General features: G+C 35.2%; 1 protein-coding gene across 26 annotated transcripts in view; it reads right to left on the bottom strand.

Annotated features, from left to right (window-relative positions):
• Positions 1-3,164: 3,164 nt before the first annotated feature.
• The window catches only part of rims2a (regulating synaptic membrane exocytosis 2a), a 183,131-nt gene continuing 170,756 nt past the window's right edge, over positions 3,165-15,539 (bottom strand). For 25 of the 26 annotated variants that reach the window (XM_083529819.1, XM_083529828.1, XM_083529830.1 and 22 more), the window contains 5 exons: positions 5,137-5,278; positions 4,916-5,028; positions 4,664-4,765; positions 4,433-4,572; positions 3,165-4,183 (listed from right to left, as the gene is read on the bottom strand). In XM_083529819.1, the coding sequence (XP_083385945.1) occupies positions 3,956-4,183; positions 4,433-4,572; positions 4,664-4,765; positions 4,916-5,028; positions 5,137-5,278 (725 nt within the window). In that variant the 3' untranslated portion in view covers positions 3,165-3,955. Of the gene's footprint in view, positions 4,184-4,432; positions 4,573-4,663; positions 4,766-4,915; positions 5,029-5,136; positions 5,279-8,218; positions 8,923-15,539 lie in introns of those variants that run through there. The other variant, XM_083529825.1, reaches the window with a different exon arrangement.

Here is a 15,539-nt window from a genome sequence, read left to right as displayed (position 1 = left end):
CTTACCTAAGCAGACACGCTCTTAGCCGGACATGCAACAGCCTTCTGGAAATACTAGAGTTTCCTCTTCAGCTTTTATAGAGTCTAAACCACAGTGTTTACTCACATCCATGAGACATCACATAAAATGGAACATCAATACAGAGCTGTTTTTAGGAAGGAAGATATAACCATGTATAGCACCAGCATTCTCTCGCTTCCTTTTTTTTATATATATATATATATATATATATATATATATATATATATATATATATATATATATATATATATATATATATATATATATAAAGTGCTTAGCTACTGTTTTACAGCCAGGCCTTTTTTTAAACATCAATGTAAAACTTTTGTATTTAAGGCACACAATTGTTCATGATGTCTTTGGATGCGGTAACATTCAATTTTACCTTCACTTGAACTATAAGTACCTGAGTTTACTAAACCTTTGTGACGGAATTAAGCACAAAGCTTCACAATCTCCAGAATCACTGACTCTTAACATATATTTTATATATATATATATATATATATATATATATATATATATATATATATATATATATGGGGTGTATGTGTGTGTGTGTGGGGTGTGTGTGTGTGTTTATACATTTATAAGTTTATTCACATTGCTATACAAATAAAATTTTATTGAAGTTGTAAAAAAAGTGTTCTATTGACATTTACCTGCACATGCACTGAATGCATGACAGCGGAGATGGCTGCTAGTGCAGAATAAGGAAAGTTTATTATGATATAAACAAACAAATTCAAATCAGAACAGGCCATGATATATAAGCAAATAATTTGAACAAGTATGTGAACAAGAAACCAAAACAAGATCAGAAACCAGATCAGGAGAGACATGAAGCAAAACACTTAGCAATCACTAAAGCTGTGAACAAGTTATTAGTGCAAACTAATGATTACACAATCTAATGAAAACGGAAGTGATGAAGATGGTCATGTGTTCATAAACAGACACATGGGCACATAAACCAATAACGAGCCCGGAACAAGGTCATAACAGGAACAAAAACAAACACATCAACACGTGGTAGATGTAAAGAAGAGATTGCAGAAGCCTGTAGCAATGCATGCAGAGGGAGGAATCTCTGCTAAGCTTATTAGGCATTTTGGGAAGGTGACTCCAGGTTCGGCACTTAAAAAATTGTCACAGTGGTAACACTGACGTGCAGAATGAAAGAAGTTAGAGTTCCCTAGTAATGAGGCAAGCTGTTATTTTTTGTTCTGGGAAAATTAAAGAGATGAAGGTTGATGAAGAAAATGGCGGTTTATTGCTGCTATAACAAGTGATAACTGGAACTAAATTCATTTAAAAAACATGAAAAAAAAATGATCCGTGTCAAAATATTATCCTATAAGAGGAATAATACACTTTCAGACGTGCTGTTATTAAATATCTTAAATAAATCAATGTCAAATGCATTTTCCAAAATCATATGAGCATATTTTTTTATTCATCTTCATTTCTTCTTTTAATGTCGTGAACCACCAAAAATCTTCAACACACAGATTCAGTGTAATATCCCTTTTTTTATTGTTTAATTTGAAAAATAACTTACATAAATCTCTGTACTCAACCATACTTAACCAAGACATAGCCTTGGCATGAACACATTGTACCAGAAAAAAAAGAGAGAAGGCATTCAAAAAGGGTATAACGTCTTAGTCGAGTGAGACATTATCCCAATTCAGTGCGATCTTATCTATAGATGTCTAACCTTTTTTTTTTTTTCAAAATTCCATTATATATATATATATATATATATATATATATATATATATATATATATATATATATATATATATATATATATATAAAATGTCAAATTCAAGAGAACTATACATTGGTAAAGGAAAGAAAGCCATGGAATGAACACCAGATTAGATTTTGCTTCACATGGAAGAGTGATAATGTCTCCGTAGAGTTTCTTTCTGACTTTATACCAAGAAGAGTCTTCTCTAAGTTTAAAAATAGAAATTAAATAAAAATTAACTGGTCTTGGCTTGCGAATCAAATAACAAAAATATATGAAAGGAACTTTCTGGAAACAAACAAAGAAAAATCTAGAAATTTCTCTATCATGTGGCAAGTTTTTACGTCATGCGAGTGCCCTGCGTTGTCACCAACTCCAGGGTCGGGTTTTGTGTAAAACTGCACTATGCAAATACTGCAACTGTCCACGAGATGCAGGAAACCATTTGCTTTACAAATCAACCAGGGTATCATTCATCCTGAATACTGGGTACTGGGGGAGAAAAATGTGTTTGCGGGGCAGAAAATGCCCTTCTTAATTTTTTTTTTACCAACAAAATTGTTGTTTTCTTGAAACCCAGCAAAATTTTCTTTTCAAATTTAATTAGGGACCAAAGTAACATAGTTGACATGCACTGTACAAGAAATTATAAAAATAATATATTTTTTTCTTCATTCCAAATCTTTATCCAAACATGCAGTGTAACTGCACGCTGTGCCCAAGCCATGTTGCAGAAAATCCATTTCAACATGCTTGTTATACCTAAATGAATTGACACACAAAAAAACCCCACAAGGCTGTATGTTCGACCCTGTGAAAACGTTCGGAAATTCAAATTCGGAGGGGGAAAAAAAATCTGACAAGAGCAGCAAGAGTTACCCTGGGACAAGAGAGAGAGAGAGAGAGAGAGAGAGAGAGAGAGAGAGAGAGAGAGAGAGAGAGAGAGAGAGAGAGGGAGAGAGAGAGAGAGAGAGAGAGAGAGAGAGAGAGAGAGAGAGAGAGAGAGAGAGAGAGAGAAAGAGAGAGAGAGAGAGAGAGAGAGAAAAGAAACGTACAATTTGCACATTATCTCTGTAAGGCTTTCACCTTAATTAATGAAATAAATAATACAATTTAAATTTTCTTTACCTCACATGAACAGGATTTTTTTTTCTTTTCCACCCTGTTAAACAAGTTCTAAAGTCCTTATTTAATCATTTAAATGTCCGTAAAAATACAGTATAGACCCTAGCATGGGCTTAGGATAATTAAACTGGATTCCTTTTTTTTTTTCCTTTTTTTTTATATATCACGCCATTGCATTCACTCCCCATGAAAACCATGCACTAGTGAAATTTCTCTTCAAAAATAATAAAAATTTTCAAAAAAAAATGGCTGATCTGTTTCATTTGTGTATATACTTTTTCTTAATTTTTTTTTTTTTTTTATTTGCAAGTTGCAATCTGAAGAAAATATTTGTTTCTTGAAGATCAGCTAAATTTCATGTCCATGCAAAAAAAAAAAAAAAAAAGTCTCTTTTTTCATACAATATCAACAGAAAAATCGTCCCGTTCCAAACGTTCATCCGGGGAATCTTGAACCTTGTCTTTCACAATATTTGTTTTTTTTTCTCCATTTTTAAAAAATAAGAAATCTAAAAACAGTCTCGCTTGCGATCGTGTGCATATCTGGGGGGTGGGGGGCTGCAGACTGTCGATACAAACTCATTTCCGTATCGCAAACTTTGGGTCTTGTTTAAATGGCATGACCCAAGAAACACTCTTCACTCGTTTAAATACAAATGAACAATGAACGACAAGGGAAGAGAAACAAATGCGCGATAATATGGGCTTGTGTAGAACCCCATGGCTTTGAAAAAGGACAAAATCAGGTCCATTTTCCTTCGTCTGGCTGTTCACCGATTGTAAGGGTCACACTCCATGCTCAACATGTGCGAGGCCTTAGATTTATTTTGTAATGTATTATCTTTATTGTTTTTTTATTGTTATTGTTATCATTTAGGGTTTTTTTTTCGCGAGCAAACACAGAACCGCTTTTAGTTTTCACCCCTAAGAAACAGGCTCAGAAGACGACACCAAGCATGCAGTGTGTTACTGGGGAGGGGCAGCAACCGGCCTCAAATCGCAAAAACTCCCACCATTGGGATGATGGATGATGCTACAACAACCACGCTATTCGTTAGCGCTGTGCTACGAGCGGTCCGAACGGCACAGAGCTGCTGTCCAAGGACGTCTGCGATGCTCGTCGAGTCAGAGGAGCGAGCGTCGGGTCCACCAGGGAGGACGGGGGAAAGAGCTTGAACCAGCCAATCACCATGTTGGACAAGTCCAGCTCGTCTAAAAGGATCTGCACGGCACCCATGAATGATTTGTGGTCCATTCGGCCGTAATCTCCCCACACAATGACCTGACAGGTAAAAGAGAATTAATGTCACACAGTGTAACACATTATTTATGTTATAATGATAATAGTACGATTGGCATTTTCCACTTATTACTGTCGGGACTGTCCTGTGCTGAATAGATGCATACTCTTTAGAGAGAGAAAGAGAGAGAGAGAGAGAGAGAGAGAGAGAGAGAGAGAGAGAGAGAGAGAGAGAGAGAGAGAGAGAGAGAGAGAGAGAGAGTAAGTATTGATTGGGTAAAGGCTGCTCACTTGTAAGACTTTCCCCCCTGGACTCTCTTCGAAGGACAGCTGCTGCTGATAAAGTGGGTCCAAGGTTTTGCGGGCTACTTTTGTCTTCTTTTTGGCTATGCATGCTCCGTTTTCCAGCATGTACACCTTCACGTAAGGAGCTGGACAAGACACACACAAGACTGACATCTTAGATAAATGGCTTGTTTGAATGTCATGGCATTATGTTATTGCTTTATGATTCGATCTTACCTGGCAGTGACTTCGATCCTGGTTTACCCACAAGGCCTCGGGCCCGAATGATCTCCACCTCCAGAGCTCCCTTTTTTTCCACCATTCCAATCTGAATGTCACCTGGGCATGTAAAAAAATGAAACGCAGCATAAGTAAACCTGGCAAACGTTGCATTCTGTTAACAAACCTAATGGAATCTTAACCTTTGTATACAGATTGAAAAAGATGATCTAGCTTAGTCAAACCACATGGTTTATTTTTAGTACTCACCTATGGAAGGTGTAGCCAAAGTCTGTCGGCCTACTAACTGAGCGGGGCCTAGTCCATCCAGGAAGTCGCTGAACTGGCTGTCTGCTGAGAGTCGCACTCCGGGAAAGATCAAACTACAAGAGAAAGAACTTTTACTGTTCAGATGCTGATACCAAGAACAAGAGAATAAACAGCTGTCTGACAGGACATTTACATTATACAAGTGTGTGTGTTTTACTCACTTCCCCTCAGAGCTGAAGCTGTTCATGCTGCCATCGGTAGACTCCCGGCTGGCCTGCCGTGTCATTCTACTTCTCATCTCCACAGCCAGGCCTGTCTCAGTACTCCTCTGAACGGTGCTGCGTAGTTTCTTTCCTCCTGCTTCTACATGAAGGCAAAAAAAAGAGAAAAAAAATAATTTTTATTGTTAATGAATTCAGAGCAGAGGTTTTTTTGTAAAAAAAAAAAAAAAAAAAAAAGGTAAAAAGTTATCTGTAGCTTCTTAGAATTTAGCATTAGCACAACAATTTCCTGGGTTTCATCTTACATTCACACAGAAATTTCAAACACTGAAAAGGAAACAGAGTTAAAAGTTTAAAGTATAAACATTTTGAATTACATTAAATACATAATGAACAATAAGGTTGGTTTTTAGATCCATGTCATCGTATTAGCTTTTTATCAACTCGATTCCGTAGTTAAAAACAACAGCAACATTGGTCAAGTACAGATACACAGAATTATATAAAAACCAAAAGTGAGTGTTGGTTTCTTTCTAGCACAAACTGTAAATCACATGTCTGATGTCTCATTTAGTTAAGCATATTCTGTTGATACAAAAATACGTAAACGAAATAAACATCAGGTGTCACTGTGTTATGCAGGACATATACAAGATCTTGTTATTGGGGTGGAACTGAGGTGTAGTTTATTGCAATTTTGTGGGCCTTTGAATTACGCCATTTCCCTCCACATTACATTGGAGACGTGCATTTACACACACACACACACACACACACACACACACACACACACACACACACACACACACACACACCTCCACACAGACACTGTGGTTTTCCTCAGCTGATCCGAGTTGACAGCTGACACTTTAAATCAGACATGCTGCTCATCTCTGGATCACACATTTACACAACCCTGCTCATGCCTCATACCACCCTTGTATGGAGGTTTTGTGTTAAATCATATTTTAAGCACTCCTAGGCACTGTGCAGTCATGTGACCAGTGATGACTTAACAAAATGATCAAACTCGTCCTCGGTCATCAGTTGATCCCAGTGTGAAATCACTTCCTGTTAAGTAAATTGTATTTGATTCTGCATACTTGCCAACAAACTTCATGCTACATCAAACACTATAAATAAGATGTTAGCTAAAACATACACTATATGGACAATGGTATTGAGACAAGACAACAAATATGATTTATACCAGTAGTGTTCATTAAAACAAGAAGAAATTTCCAAAGTTCAAATAATAAAAATGCCTTCTAGTGTCTACTTATATTGCACTTGCATTTCACAATGGCAATATTACTAAACATAATATTCTATACTATAATTATCACTAAATATGAAGCTGTACTATTTAATTCGAAATGTCAAATTTGTGCTCATTAATGAATGCAGCTCGGCCTAAAATAAACAGGACCACGCAGCAGATGAGCGCGCAACAGATGACTATTCAACATCCATAGCCATATTTATCAATGTTAATGAGTATGAAAGATTCACGCAGCAGTGGATGTGTTTTTTCGCAAACCTACGCAAACAGGAAAATAAAAATACTGCCGATATTCAAAACTTCAAGCGTGAATTGAAGTTGGTTTTCTGCAAGTTGGCTGTTGTTGATGACCTAGTTGATTAAAATAACAAGGTAAGCAATAAGTGATTAAAATAGATAACTCTTTTGACGCTAATTCCAATTACATTTTATACATTCATGTTCATGTTAAACAAAAACAAACAAAAATAAATTCATTAACCAAGAGTAATTGAATGGTTCCTCTTAACATTTTTTTGTAATCACTTCCTTCTATTATCACTTAAAACAGAGAGATATTTTGACTGTAAATGCCAATGCAAGACTATGAAGGATAACAGTGAATTTTTTTATAACTTTATTTGCAGCGAACATCCCCACACAAAAAAAAAAAATCATAATTATTAAAAAAAATCCACAAATGTATAATTTTATATAAATACATTTACGGATGAGCAAGTAATGTAAAATGTTTGGCAATTACGGTCCAATAATTTTTTTTCAAAGCACATTATATCTACATTTTAAGACAACAAAATATATTAAAAGTACCAAAAAAAAAAAAACACTTCAGGGATAGGCAAATCTCCAGATTAATTTCTTTCTTTTTCCTGACAGTGATTATTGCAATAAAATTTTTATGCGATCTGGTTAGATCCCAGAACAAACCGATCTAAACACATACCTAAATCATCAACATTAACAAATGTGCCCTTTTTTTCCAGATCCATATACACTACACTACACTGCATACACACATCTGATTCAGCATCCTCTTCCTCTCTACGTATGATTCTGAACACTCAGAATGATTCGGAACCTATGCCAATAGAGACCACCTCGCTAATCACCGGTGTTAGCACACATGCCCTCGTTAAGAGGTTCATAATTACCTTTGAGAAGATAAACCCATTTCCCAATACCATCTCCAGGATAAAAAAAGATTTTATGTTCATTAATCCTGATTTGATTATTGAAACAACTGGCTCTCCCTTCACAGAGAATCGAATGGTATGTTTGAATGATGAAGATCATGATAAGGAATGATTAAGATCAAAGATTAGATTTGAAAAGCAATCGATATAGAGGAGCATTCTTTTAACTCTTGTCCTTTCAACAAGATAAAATCTAATTAAGATTATTAAAATTGGAATGCAAAATTGGTAAAAAAAAAAGATTTAATCATAAAGGGAAATGATCCAATATTCATTTGTTTTTATTACCAAGAAGACAGAGCGGAAGAGCTAGACTGAAGCGTCAAGGTCAGGATATGTTCTAGCAACCTTGACTGAAGCTTGCTCAACACACAGCATCATGTTTAAGCAACAGAAATAGAAAAAGATATGCATGAAATATTTTTGGAATAAATTCTAATATCTAACTCTAAACCAAACAATGAAACAACTGTCAATAGGCATGACACTGAATTGCGAGAGGTGTTGAATATATTACTAAAAACATTTCCAAATCCACGCTCTTCCTCTTCAACCTCTCCATCTCACCAGACATCAGACTCTAAGAAAAGCCAAGGATCTCTCTTACCTCCTTCCTCCTCATCGAACGAGTTCATGCAAGGGAAGTAGACAGCCAGTGCTTCGAACGAGGCAGACAGGCTCATGCGGCTCTGTGAGCGCTGCATGCGCCCATTCCCAGAGCTGGAGCACGATCCGGTGCTCGGTGTGGAGCTGGTGGCATCGCTGCTCTGCCTTCCCATTTTGCCCTCAAAATACTTTGTGTTAAAAAATTAAAGACCGTGTGTCTCTAATGTGAAAGTTGGGATGCTTTAAATTGAGCTGCTCCTTAAAAGAAAAAAAGCCTGTAGATGAAAACTATGCACCTATCTGTAGCAGATTGCACTGTGTTTCTGCTTTTTTTTTTTTGGTGTGTATGTGTGTGAATGAGATCCCAGGAGCATGCAGCACTAGAGCTCTGAACTGAAAGAGGCTGTCTGTTCGTCTCGGCTGCTCTTGTTTCTAGAGAGTGAACACACTCTCTATCACTTTCTCTCTCTCTCTCTCACAGAGAGGGGGAGAGGATGAGCAGAGCCTCCTTTCCTCCTCCCTCAGCCAATCGGAGGATGCGCTGTGGATGAGCACCTAAGACCTAATGAGCTCTACCCAGAGATACAGCATCAGTGTGTGGCTGTGTATGTGCATGTGTGTGCGCGTGTGTGGGGCCATTAGCAGTAATAGCATCTTTTCTATCCTCCTGACTTCCAGACTGATTGCGCACCACACACCAGACACACCAGGTTCACGTGGCAAGCACACACATATGCATGCATGCATGCATGCGCACACACACAAACACACGACATTCGTCCTCTTAGTAAACGATTCTCCTCAGATAACAAACAGTGTCGTCTGTTTGCCTGCCTATAATTACAATATCTCTCGCTTTACAATCTTAGCAGTCCATCATTTCCCAGACTGTTGACCTGGAGAAATTCTGTCTCACAAACAGATACATTTTTATTTCACCTTTTCTCGAAAACACATCATTATAAATGTCTCGCAGCATAGCTACTACACAGATCATGACACAGATGATTACTTCAGACTAAATCAAACTTACTACTGAACATCGAAAATTATTCAAAGGAAAGATTATAAATAGTAGGTTAAATGTAACCACAGAACATTATTAATGGCAAGGTGAATATTTTTTAAGAAATATAATTTTCTTGTGAAGTGACATTTAACTTAGTTATTACAAAAAAGGAATGGCAACTATATAAAAACAGCACAGAATATAAAATAAAATACCAGTTAACGTTATAAAATTATTAACACCACAGAAAATTATTCATAGCTAGAAATCACAAGAGGTGATTAATGATGATTACTTAAAAGTTTCCTCAGACATTAATTTGTTGCTATCCAAAATTTACCTCAGTAAAGTAATAATAGTTCGCTGAAAGTTACATAAAATATGTATGATAGCTGAATGTTACCTCGGAAGATTAATGACAGCTAAAGGTTGCCTCAGAAGAGAAACAATAAGTAAAAGTTACATCAGAAAATAATAATAGTTGGTTAAAAGTTACATCAAAATAGAAATATTTAGTTAGCTAAATACATTTCTTTAAAAATCAATAATTTTTTAGCCAAAAGTTACCTCAGAAAATATTGATAGTTAACTAAACGTTTCCTCAGAAGTTAATTTGTAGCAATCTAAAAAAAAAAGAACAGAACATTAGGGAGATTTAGGTGAAAATAAATTATTCTCAAAGGAGAAATAATAGTTGGCTAAAAGTTGGCTAATAAAATTCATAAAATCTAGCTAAACTTTACCTTGAATGAATAATAAAAGACTAAAAGTTACCTAAGAAAATGTATACAAGCTACATAAAAGTTACCTCAGAAGAGTAATAATAATTAGCTAAAGTTACCTAAGAGAATTATTATTATTTAGTTAAAAGTTACCTCAGATGTTATTTGGTAGCCATCAAAAATTATCTCAGAAAATAAATAGCAAACTAAATGTTGCCACAGTAGACTAATCTTTTGACTAATCAGAAAACTCATTGCAAGAAAAAATCAATTATATATAAAATGTATTAACTAATAGAATGATGGTTGGTTGAGAAATTTCGCAACAAGTTTTGCAAATAAGAATCAATCCCTAAAACACACTTTTGTACAGACAGCTAGCTCCGTGTGAAAAAGAAGCTCCAATGTTTATTGTTTTTTTTGGCATCAATGTGCATAAATTCTTAATAAATAAAAGCCAGGGTGACCTTTATTCAAAGAACTCACTGCTCTACATGCGAAACAAAAAATCGGCACGGATATCAGCATGGGATTAGTGACAGGAGACAGTCGAGGGAGAACTAATTACAGGCGTTCATTAAAAGATGAAGATCTTATTGGAGAAAGAGCATTCTATCCTATCCTCCACAGCTGCTAGGGGATTTAGGAAGCGTTGTGTGCATGTGCTTTTGAGGTACAAGAGTGCTGAAATGTAAGATTCTATTAAAAAAATAAGTTTTTTAAAACAAAATTTTACTCATATTTAAACAAAATATATATTTATATATATTTATATTTTTGTATATCTGTAGTATCATCAAGAACAGACTTCTTTTTTTTTTTTTTTTTTTTTACACTATAAGACTCAATGACCCCATAATGCACTTTTGTTAACACATAACACACTACTGACCACATAATGCATAATTAGATTCCTACAATCCATTACTGTGATCCATTATACACTATTAGTGTCCTATAATGCAGTACTGTAACCACATAATGCATTATAAGTGATAATCAGAGACACACAATGCACTACTAAGACATACAATCCACTATTTTGGTCGCACAATAAACTACTATTACAAATAATGCACTATGCAATAGCTATGCACTTTACTCTCTACTAAGCTACCACCACTACACACAACTTTGATTCCTTTATAGCCCACTATGTCTGCTCACACCATGTATCCTTCGCCCAAATCTAAGTATCTGGTAAGAGGCATGATGAGGAAGATGAGAGACAGTCGCTGCTGTTCTTAGAGTAAAAGATCTGTGAGAAAATAGTGAGGCGCAGGCAGGTTAGAGGGGAGGCAAATTAGATATATAAATAAACACTAACATTTACAACCCTTGGTGTCTGAAAAATAGCACTTAAGCATCAGGAAGGCAGTGGAGAAAAAAACACCAATTTCTTCATGCGCAATTTAGCTCTGATTAAGAGCAGGAGAATGTCATCAAATGACTTTACAGGTCAGTTAAAACCTTATGGAGCTGAGTCACCAAGTGTTAGCATGGCTCATCTAGTGCTGAAGCACAAAGGCACACACACACATACACACACACATTACAGAATGCGTCCAAAATAATATTTTCAGACCTAAGATACTGAAATGTGAATTGCCCAATGCTACTACAAAGACGGTACAGAGATTTAGAGCTAAGTGAACAAGAAGGTACATCTGAAGTTGACTTTTCAAAGACTAATTTCAGCATTAAAACATTTATAAAAGCTTTATAAATTAATTTCAAACGTGCTCATCTGGACCAGTTACAACAATTCAATTACCACACGCTATTTAGAACAGAGTGCCAGAAAAGCACTCATTCATTTAATGCCTGATTGAAGCAAAAAAGCAAAATGCCAAGCATACATCATTAGGCTTTTGAGCTATGCCAATGTGTATTACTCTGCATGTAAATTTTGTTCTTAATAATTCAAATTAGTTCATTTTGTGAGCAGGGATTAGAGTTAAACATTTTTATGGCAGAACCCAGCTTTATAAGGGATGCACTCTGAGTTAGTAGAACGAGCTCGATTACTTTTTGCAAGTGGTCTGTGTCAAGTATCTGCTGCATCATCTGTTATATGTTCTGATGATTAGGCTATTAACACCCAACTATGGTATTTTCATGTCAGTGTGTTTAGGGTGTAGTGCTACTGTTACTCATGATGTTGAGCATCAATTCTTGGCAAATTGACATGTGACCAGTCATGGCAATTTGTGATAGAATGTTACTAGCTTATTACATAATTATGTTAGTCTTACACTTTACAAAGTTCAATTAGAGTGTTATATTCCAGTCTTTATAAAGTCTTCACAGTCTGGTTGCATATTTAGTGTTTGTTTATAGTACCCATAAAACAATGTGACCAGTCATGGCAATTTGTGATAGAATGTTACTAGCTTATTACATAATTATGTTAGTCTTACACTTTACAAAGTTCAATTAGAGTGTTATATTCCAGTCTTTATAAAGTCTTCACAGTCTGGTTGCATATTTAGTGTTTGTTTATAGTACCCATAAAACACTTTAGGCCTGGGGCCATGTTGCCATTTACTGTTTTAAATAGCAATAAATAATAGCTAATAAAGTAAAAACAATGCTTGCTCATTTCCAGTCTTTAATTTTTCAGAGCTTCAGCCTCTGATTTTTAAGTGAAACCCAGTCCATTTATTCTCAGTGCAACCTCTTTGTGAACCTGATCCACCTTAAAGTGCGACATTTTGCGCATTTTGAGATGCTTTTTTTGCTAACGATTGTACAAAGTAATTATTTCAGTTGCTACAACCCTCATATCAACTTCATGCCATTCCCCTATGAGCTCTCTCAACAAGATGATTTCGTCTGCAGAACTGTCTCTCACTTGATGCTTTTTTTTGTTGTTGCAGTTTTTCTGTGAAAACTCTCTCAAGACTGTTGCTTGGAAAATTTCCAGGAAATTATCAGTTTCTGAGCAAATTAATCCAGCCCATCTGGCAACAACAATGACAATCTCAGTCATCAAATTCACAGAACTCTTTTTTTTTTTTTGTTACATTAACAGCTCTTGAACGGTATGATTTTTGCACAATTTAACGCATTGTTCTGTTTCCACACGATTGACTGATTTTATAATTGCATGAATGACCAATCAGAAGGTATGTAATGTATGTATATATAAATTATAAGAAGTCTAATTTGGATGTCTTGTTTCTAATTCGATTGATTGTTTTTTTGTTTTGTTTAAACAATAATTCTGGCTACATGATGAATCAGAAATGATCAAATTCGATTGTATACTAGCTGCTTATTTAGACACATGTATGGCAGATGCATCATGTAACCTAAGCATATAAATAAACACATAAGCAAATGTATTGCTGCTTAACAAAAATTGGTGATGTTTTCTGTGAGGAGACGTTTATTAAACGATAGGGTCTTAAGTAACTCTAAATTGTCAGCGCTTTAAAACAGCTAGACATATAAATATAAATATAACATTAATATTTCACAAAATGATCAGAACTTCACAAAAGAAAGGACTGTATATAAGTGCCAAATCAACAGTAACTTTTTGTGAAAAGTTTCACAACATTACATGTAACCATAAATGGACAAAAACTACAAGTTTCTTTAATACTATAACTAATACTATATATATATATATATATATATATATATATATATATATATATATATATATATATATATATATATATAGTCGGTTACTATAACTAATAACCTATTTAATTGACCTATTACACCATAATATGGTGATTAAAACATATTGTTTGACTGTATTATTATTGTTATGATCAAACTGTACAACATGAAACATGCTCCTACACTCGTTTTATAAACACGCAATAGCCATGTGCCAGAACTGCCCAGTGCAAAATGTCCTTCTCTCAAAATCCTCTGTCCCAACTGTGTGTTGCTTGCTTGTGTATCCACTGCTATAAACTTACTTGCAGCTAAAGAAGGAACAAGAATTTAGCAGTCATAAGCATGCAATAAAACATGTCAGGTTGAAAGCAGACACAGAGTCTGGAGCATTTTGAGAGGCTTCTGTTTCTGGGAATCTGAAAAAAAAAAGCCTTAATTATTACAATGGCTGTAGACACAAAACACGAAAAGCAAAAAACATAAAAATAAACGTGATGGCGTGTGGAGGAAATATTGGAATGTGTGTTTGTCCAGCAGATGACTGTTCAAGCTCCATATACTGCAACATAATACTTAGGGGATGTAAATAAGCACATACTTATGAAGCAGATTGGGATGTTTATATGCTTTGATATCTGTCTAAAGCCTGTGCTCACTGTGGTAATACAAAGTGTCAGTTCTAAACATGTGTCCTTTTTTTTAGAGAACTACTACTAGGCACTTCAGGAGTTTGATGTCAGGACGCTGCAGGACGCTTTCCAGTTTCCAAAAAAATTATTCTAATGTCACATACTTTACTACAAAGCATACAATGAGGGGAAAGCAAACATTGCACTAATTTCTAATTATAATGACATACCTGTTTTGACTGGTCACATGTCATTTGTCTGTCTTCAAAATTCTCACTTAATTGTTTTTAAAGCTCTGGCTTGGTTCTTTTTTCTGTGTGCTTCCTGGTTTTGATCCTACCGTCTATTTTTGACACCATATCAAAGGAAGGAAACATCGTATTAAATAAAGAATAAAACTCAATCCTGAACCAAGAGACTGGAGACTCCTTCCAAAAATTATCACCATCGACCTTGTGCCCATTTTTAAAACATGTTACAAGAACAAGAATGACTGCATTGATATAAAACTTGTAGCTGGAAACTTAAGTTAGACAAAATGAATCAATACCCATCTGACCAATCAGGAATAGTGGTACTTACTGTATTTTTTTCTATTTTAGTCCGAAATGTTTACCGATTTGTGCAAGAAGTCGGTTAGTATTCTACATTTCTACATATCTCTCAACACACCACAAGCAAAGACACAATCATGGATGGATGGATGGTCAAAAAAGAGGTTATGCAAAATATTTTCATTTCAGACTATGCCCATGAGAACTAGGAATAAAAGGATTTAGATATTATAAACACAACCTTAACAATTCCCATTTAACATGCAACATCCTTCTCACCATGCTGAGTAATATAAATAAGGAAACAGGACCAGAGGAACCAACCATTCACCATTCGACTAGAACACTTTTTATGGAAGTCTAAAAAAAAGAAGAAGAAAAAAACAAGGAAGTGTATTAAATTTGCACTGAGGTGTGTGTAGGCTTGCAGAAATCTGAAGCAGTTCTGGATTTTTGGTTCCATGTCTCACTGCTTGGGGGTGTGTGAATCACAACTCTGGGGACTTTGACAGACTAAAAAAAGCCTTGTTCGTTTAAAAATATCTCCCATGCATTCCATTTCAACAATGCTGTTCTAGGCAGAAATATATTCTAAAATAAATGTGATCATCTCATTGTTTTTATTTATATATTTAAAAGTATATATATTTTTATGTTAATAAATTAAAGCTAGCGAACTGACTAACTGATTGACTTACTTACTCAGTCCAATTTGTCTTTAAATTGAAATGATTTTATCATTCATCATATATATATATATATATATATATAT

The sequence above is a fragment of the Silurus aristotelis genome (assembly GCF_946808225.1).
Source record: "Silurus aristotelis genome assembly, chromosome: 25".
Lineage (NCBI taxonomy): Eukaryota > Metazoa > Chordata > Actinopteri > Siluriformes > Siluridae > Silurus > Silurus aristotelis.
Note: the sequence above shows the minus strand (reverse complement) of the source record. Positions and strands in the feature narration are given on the sequence as shown.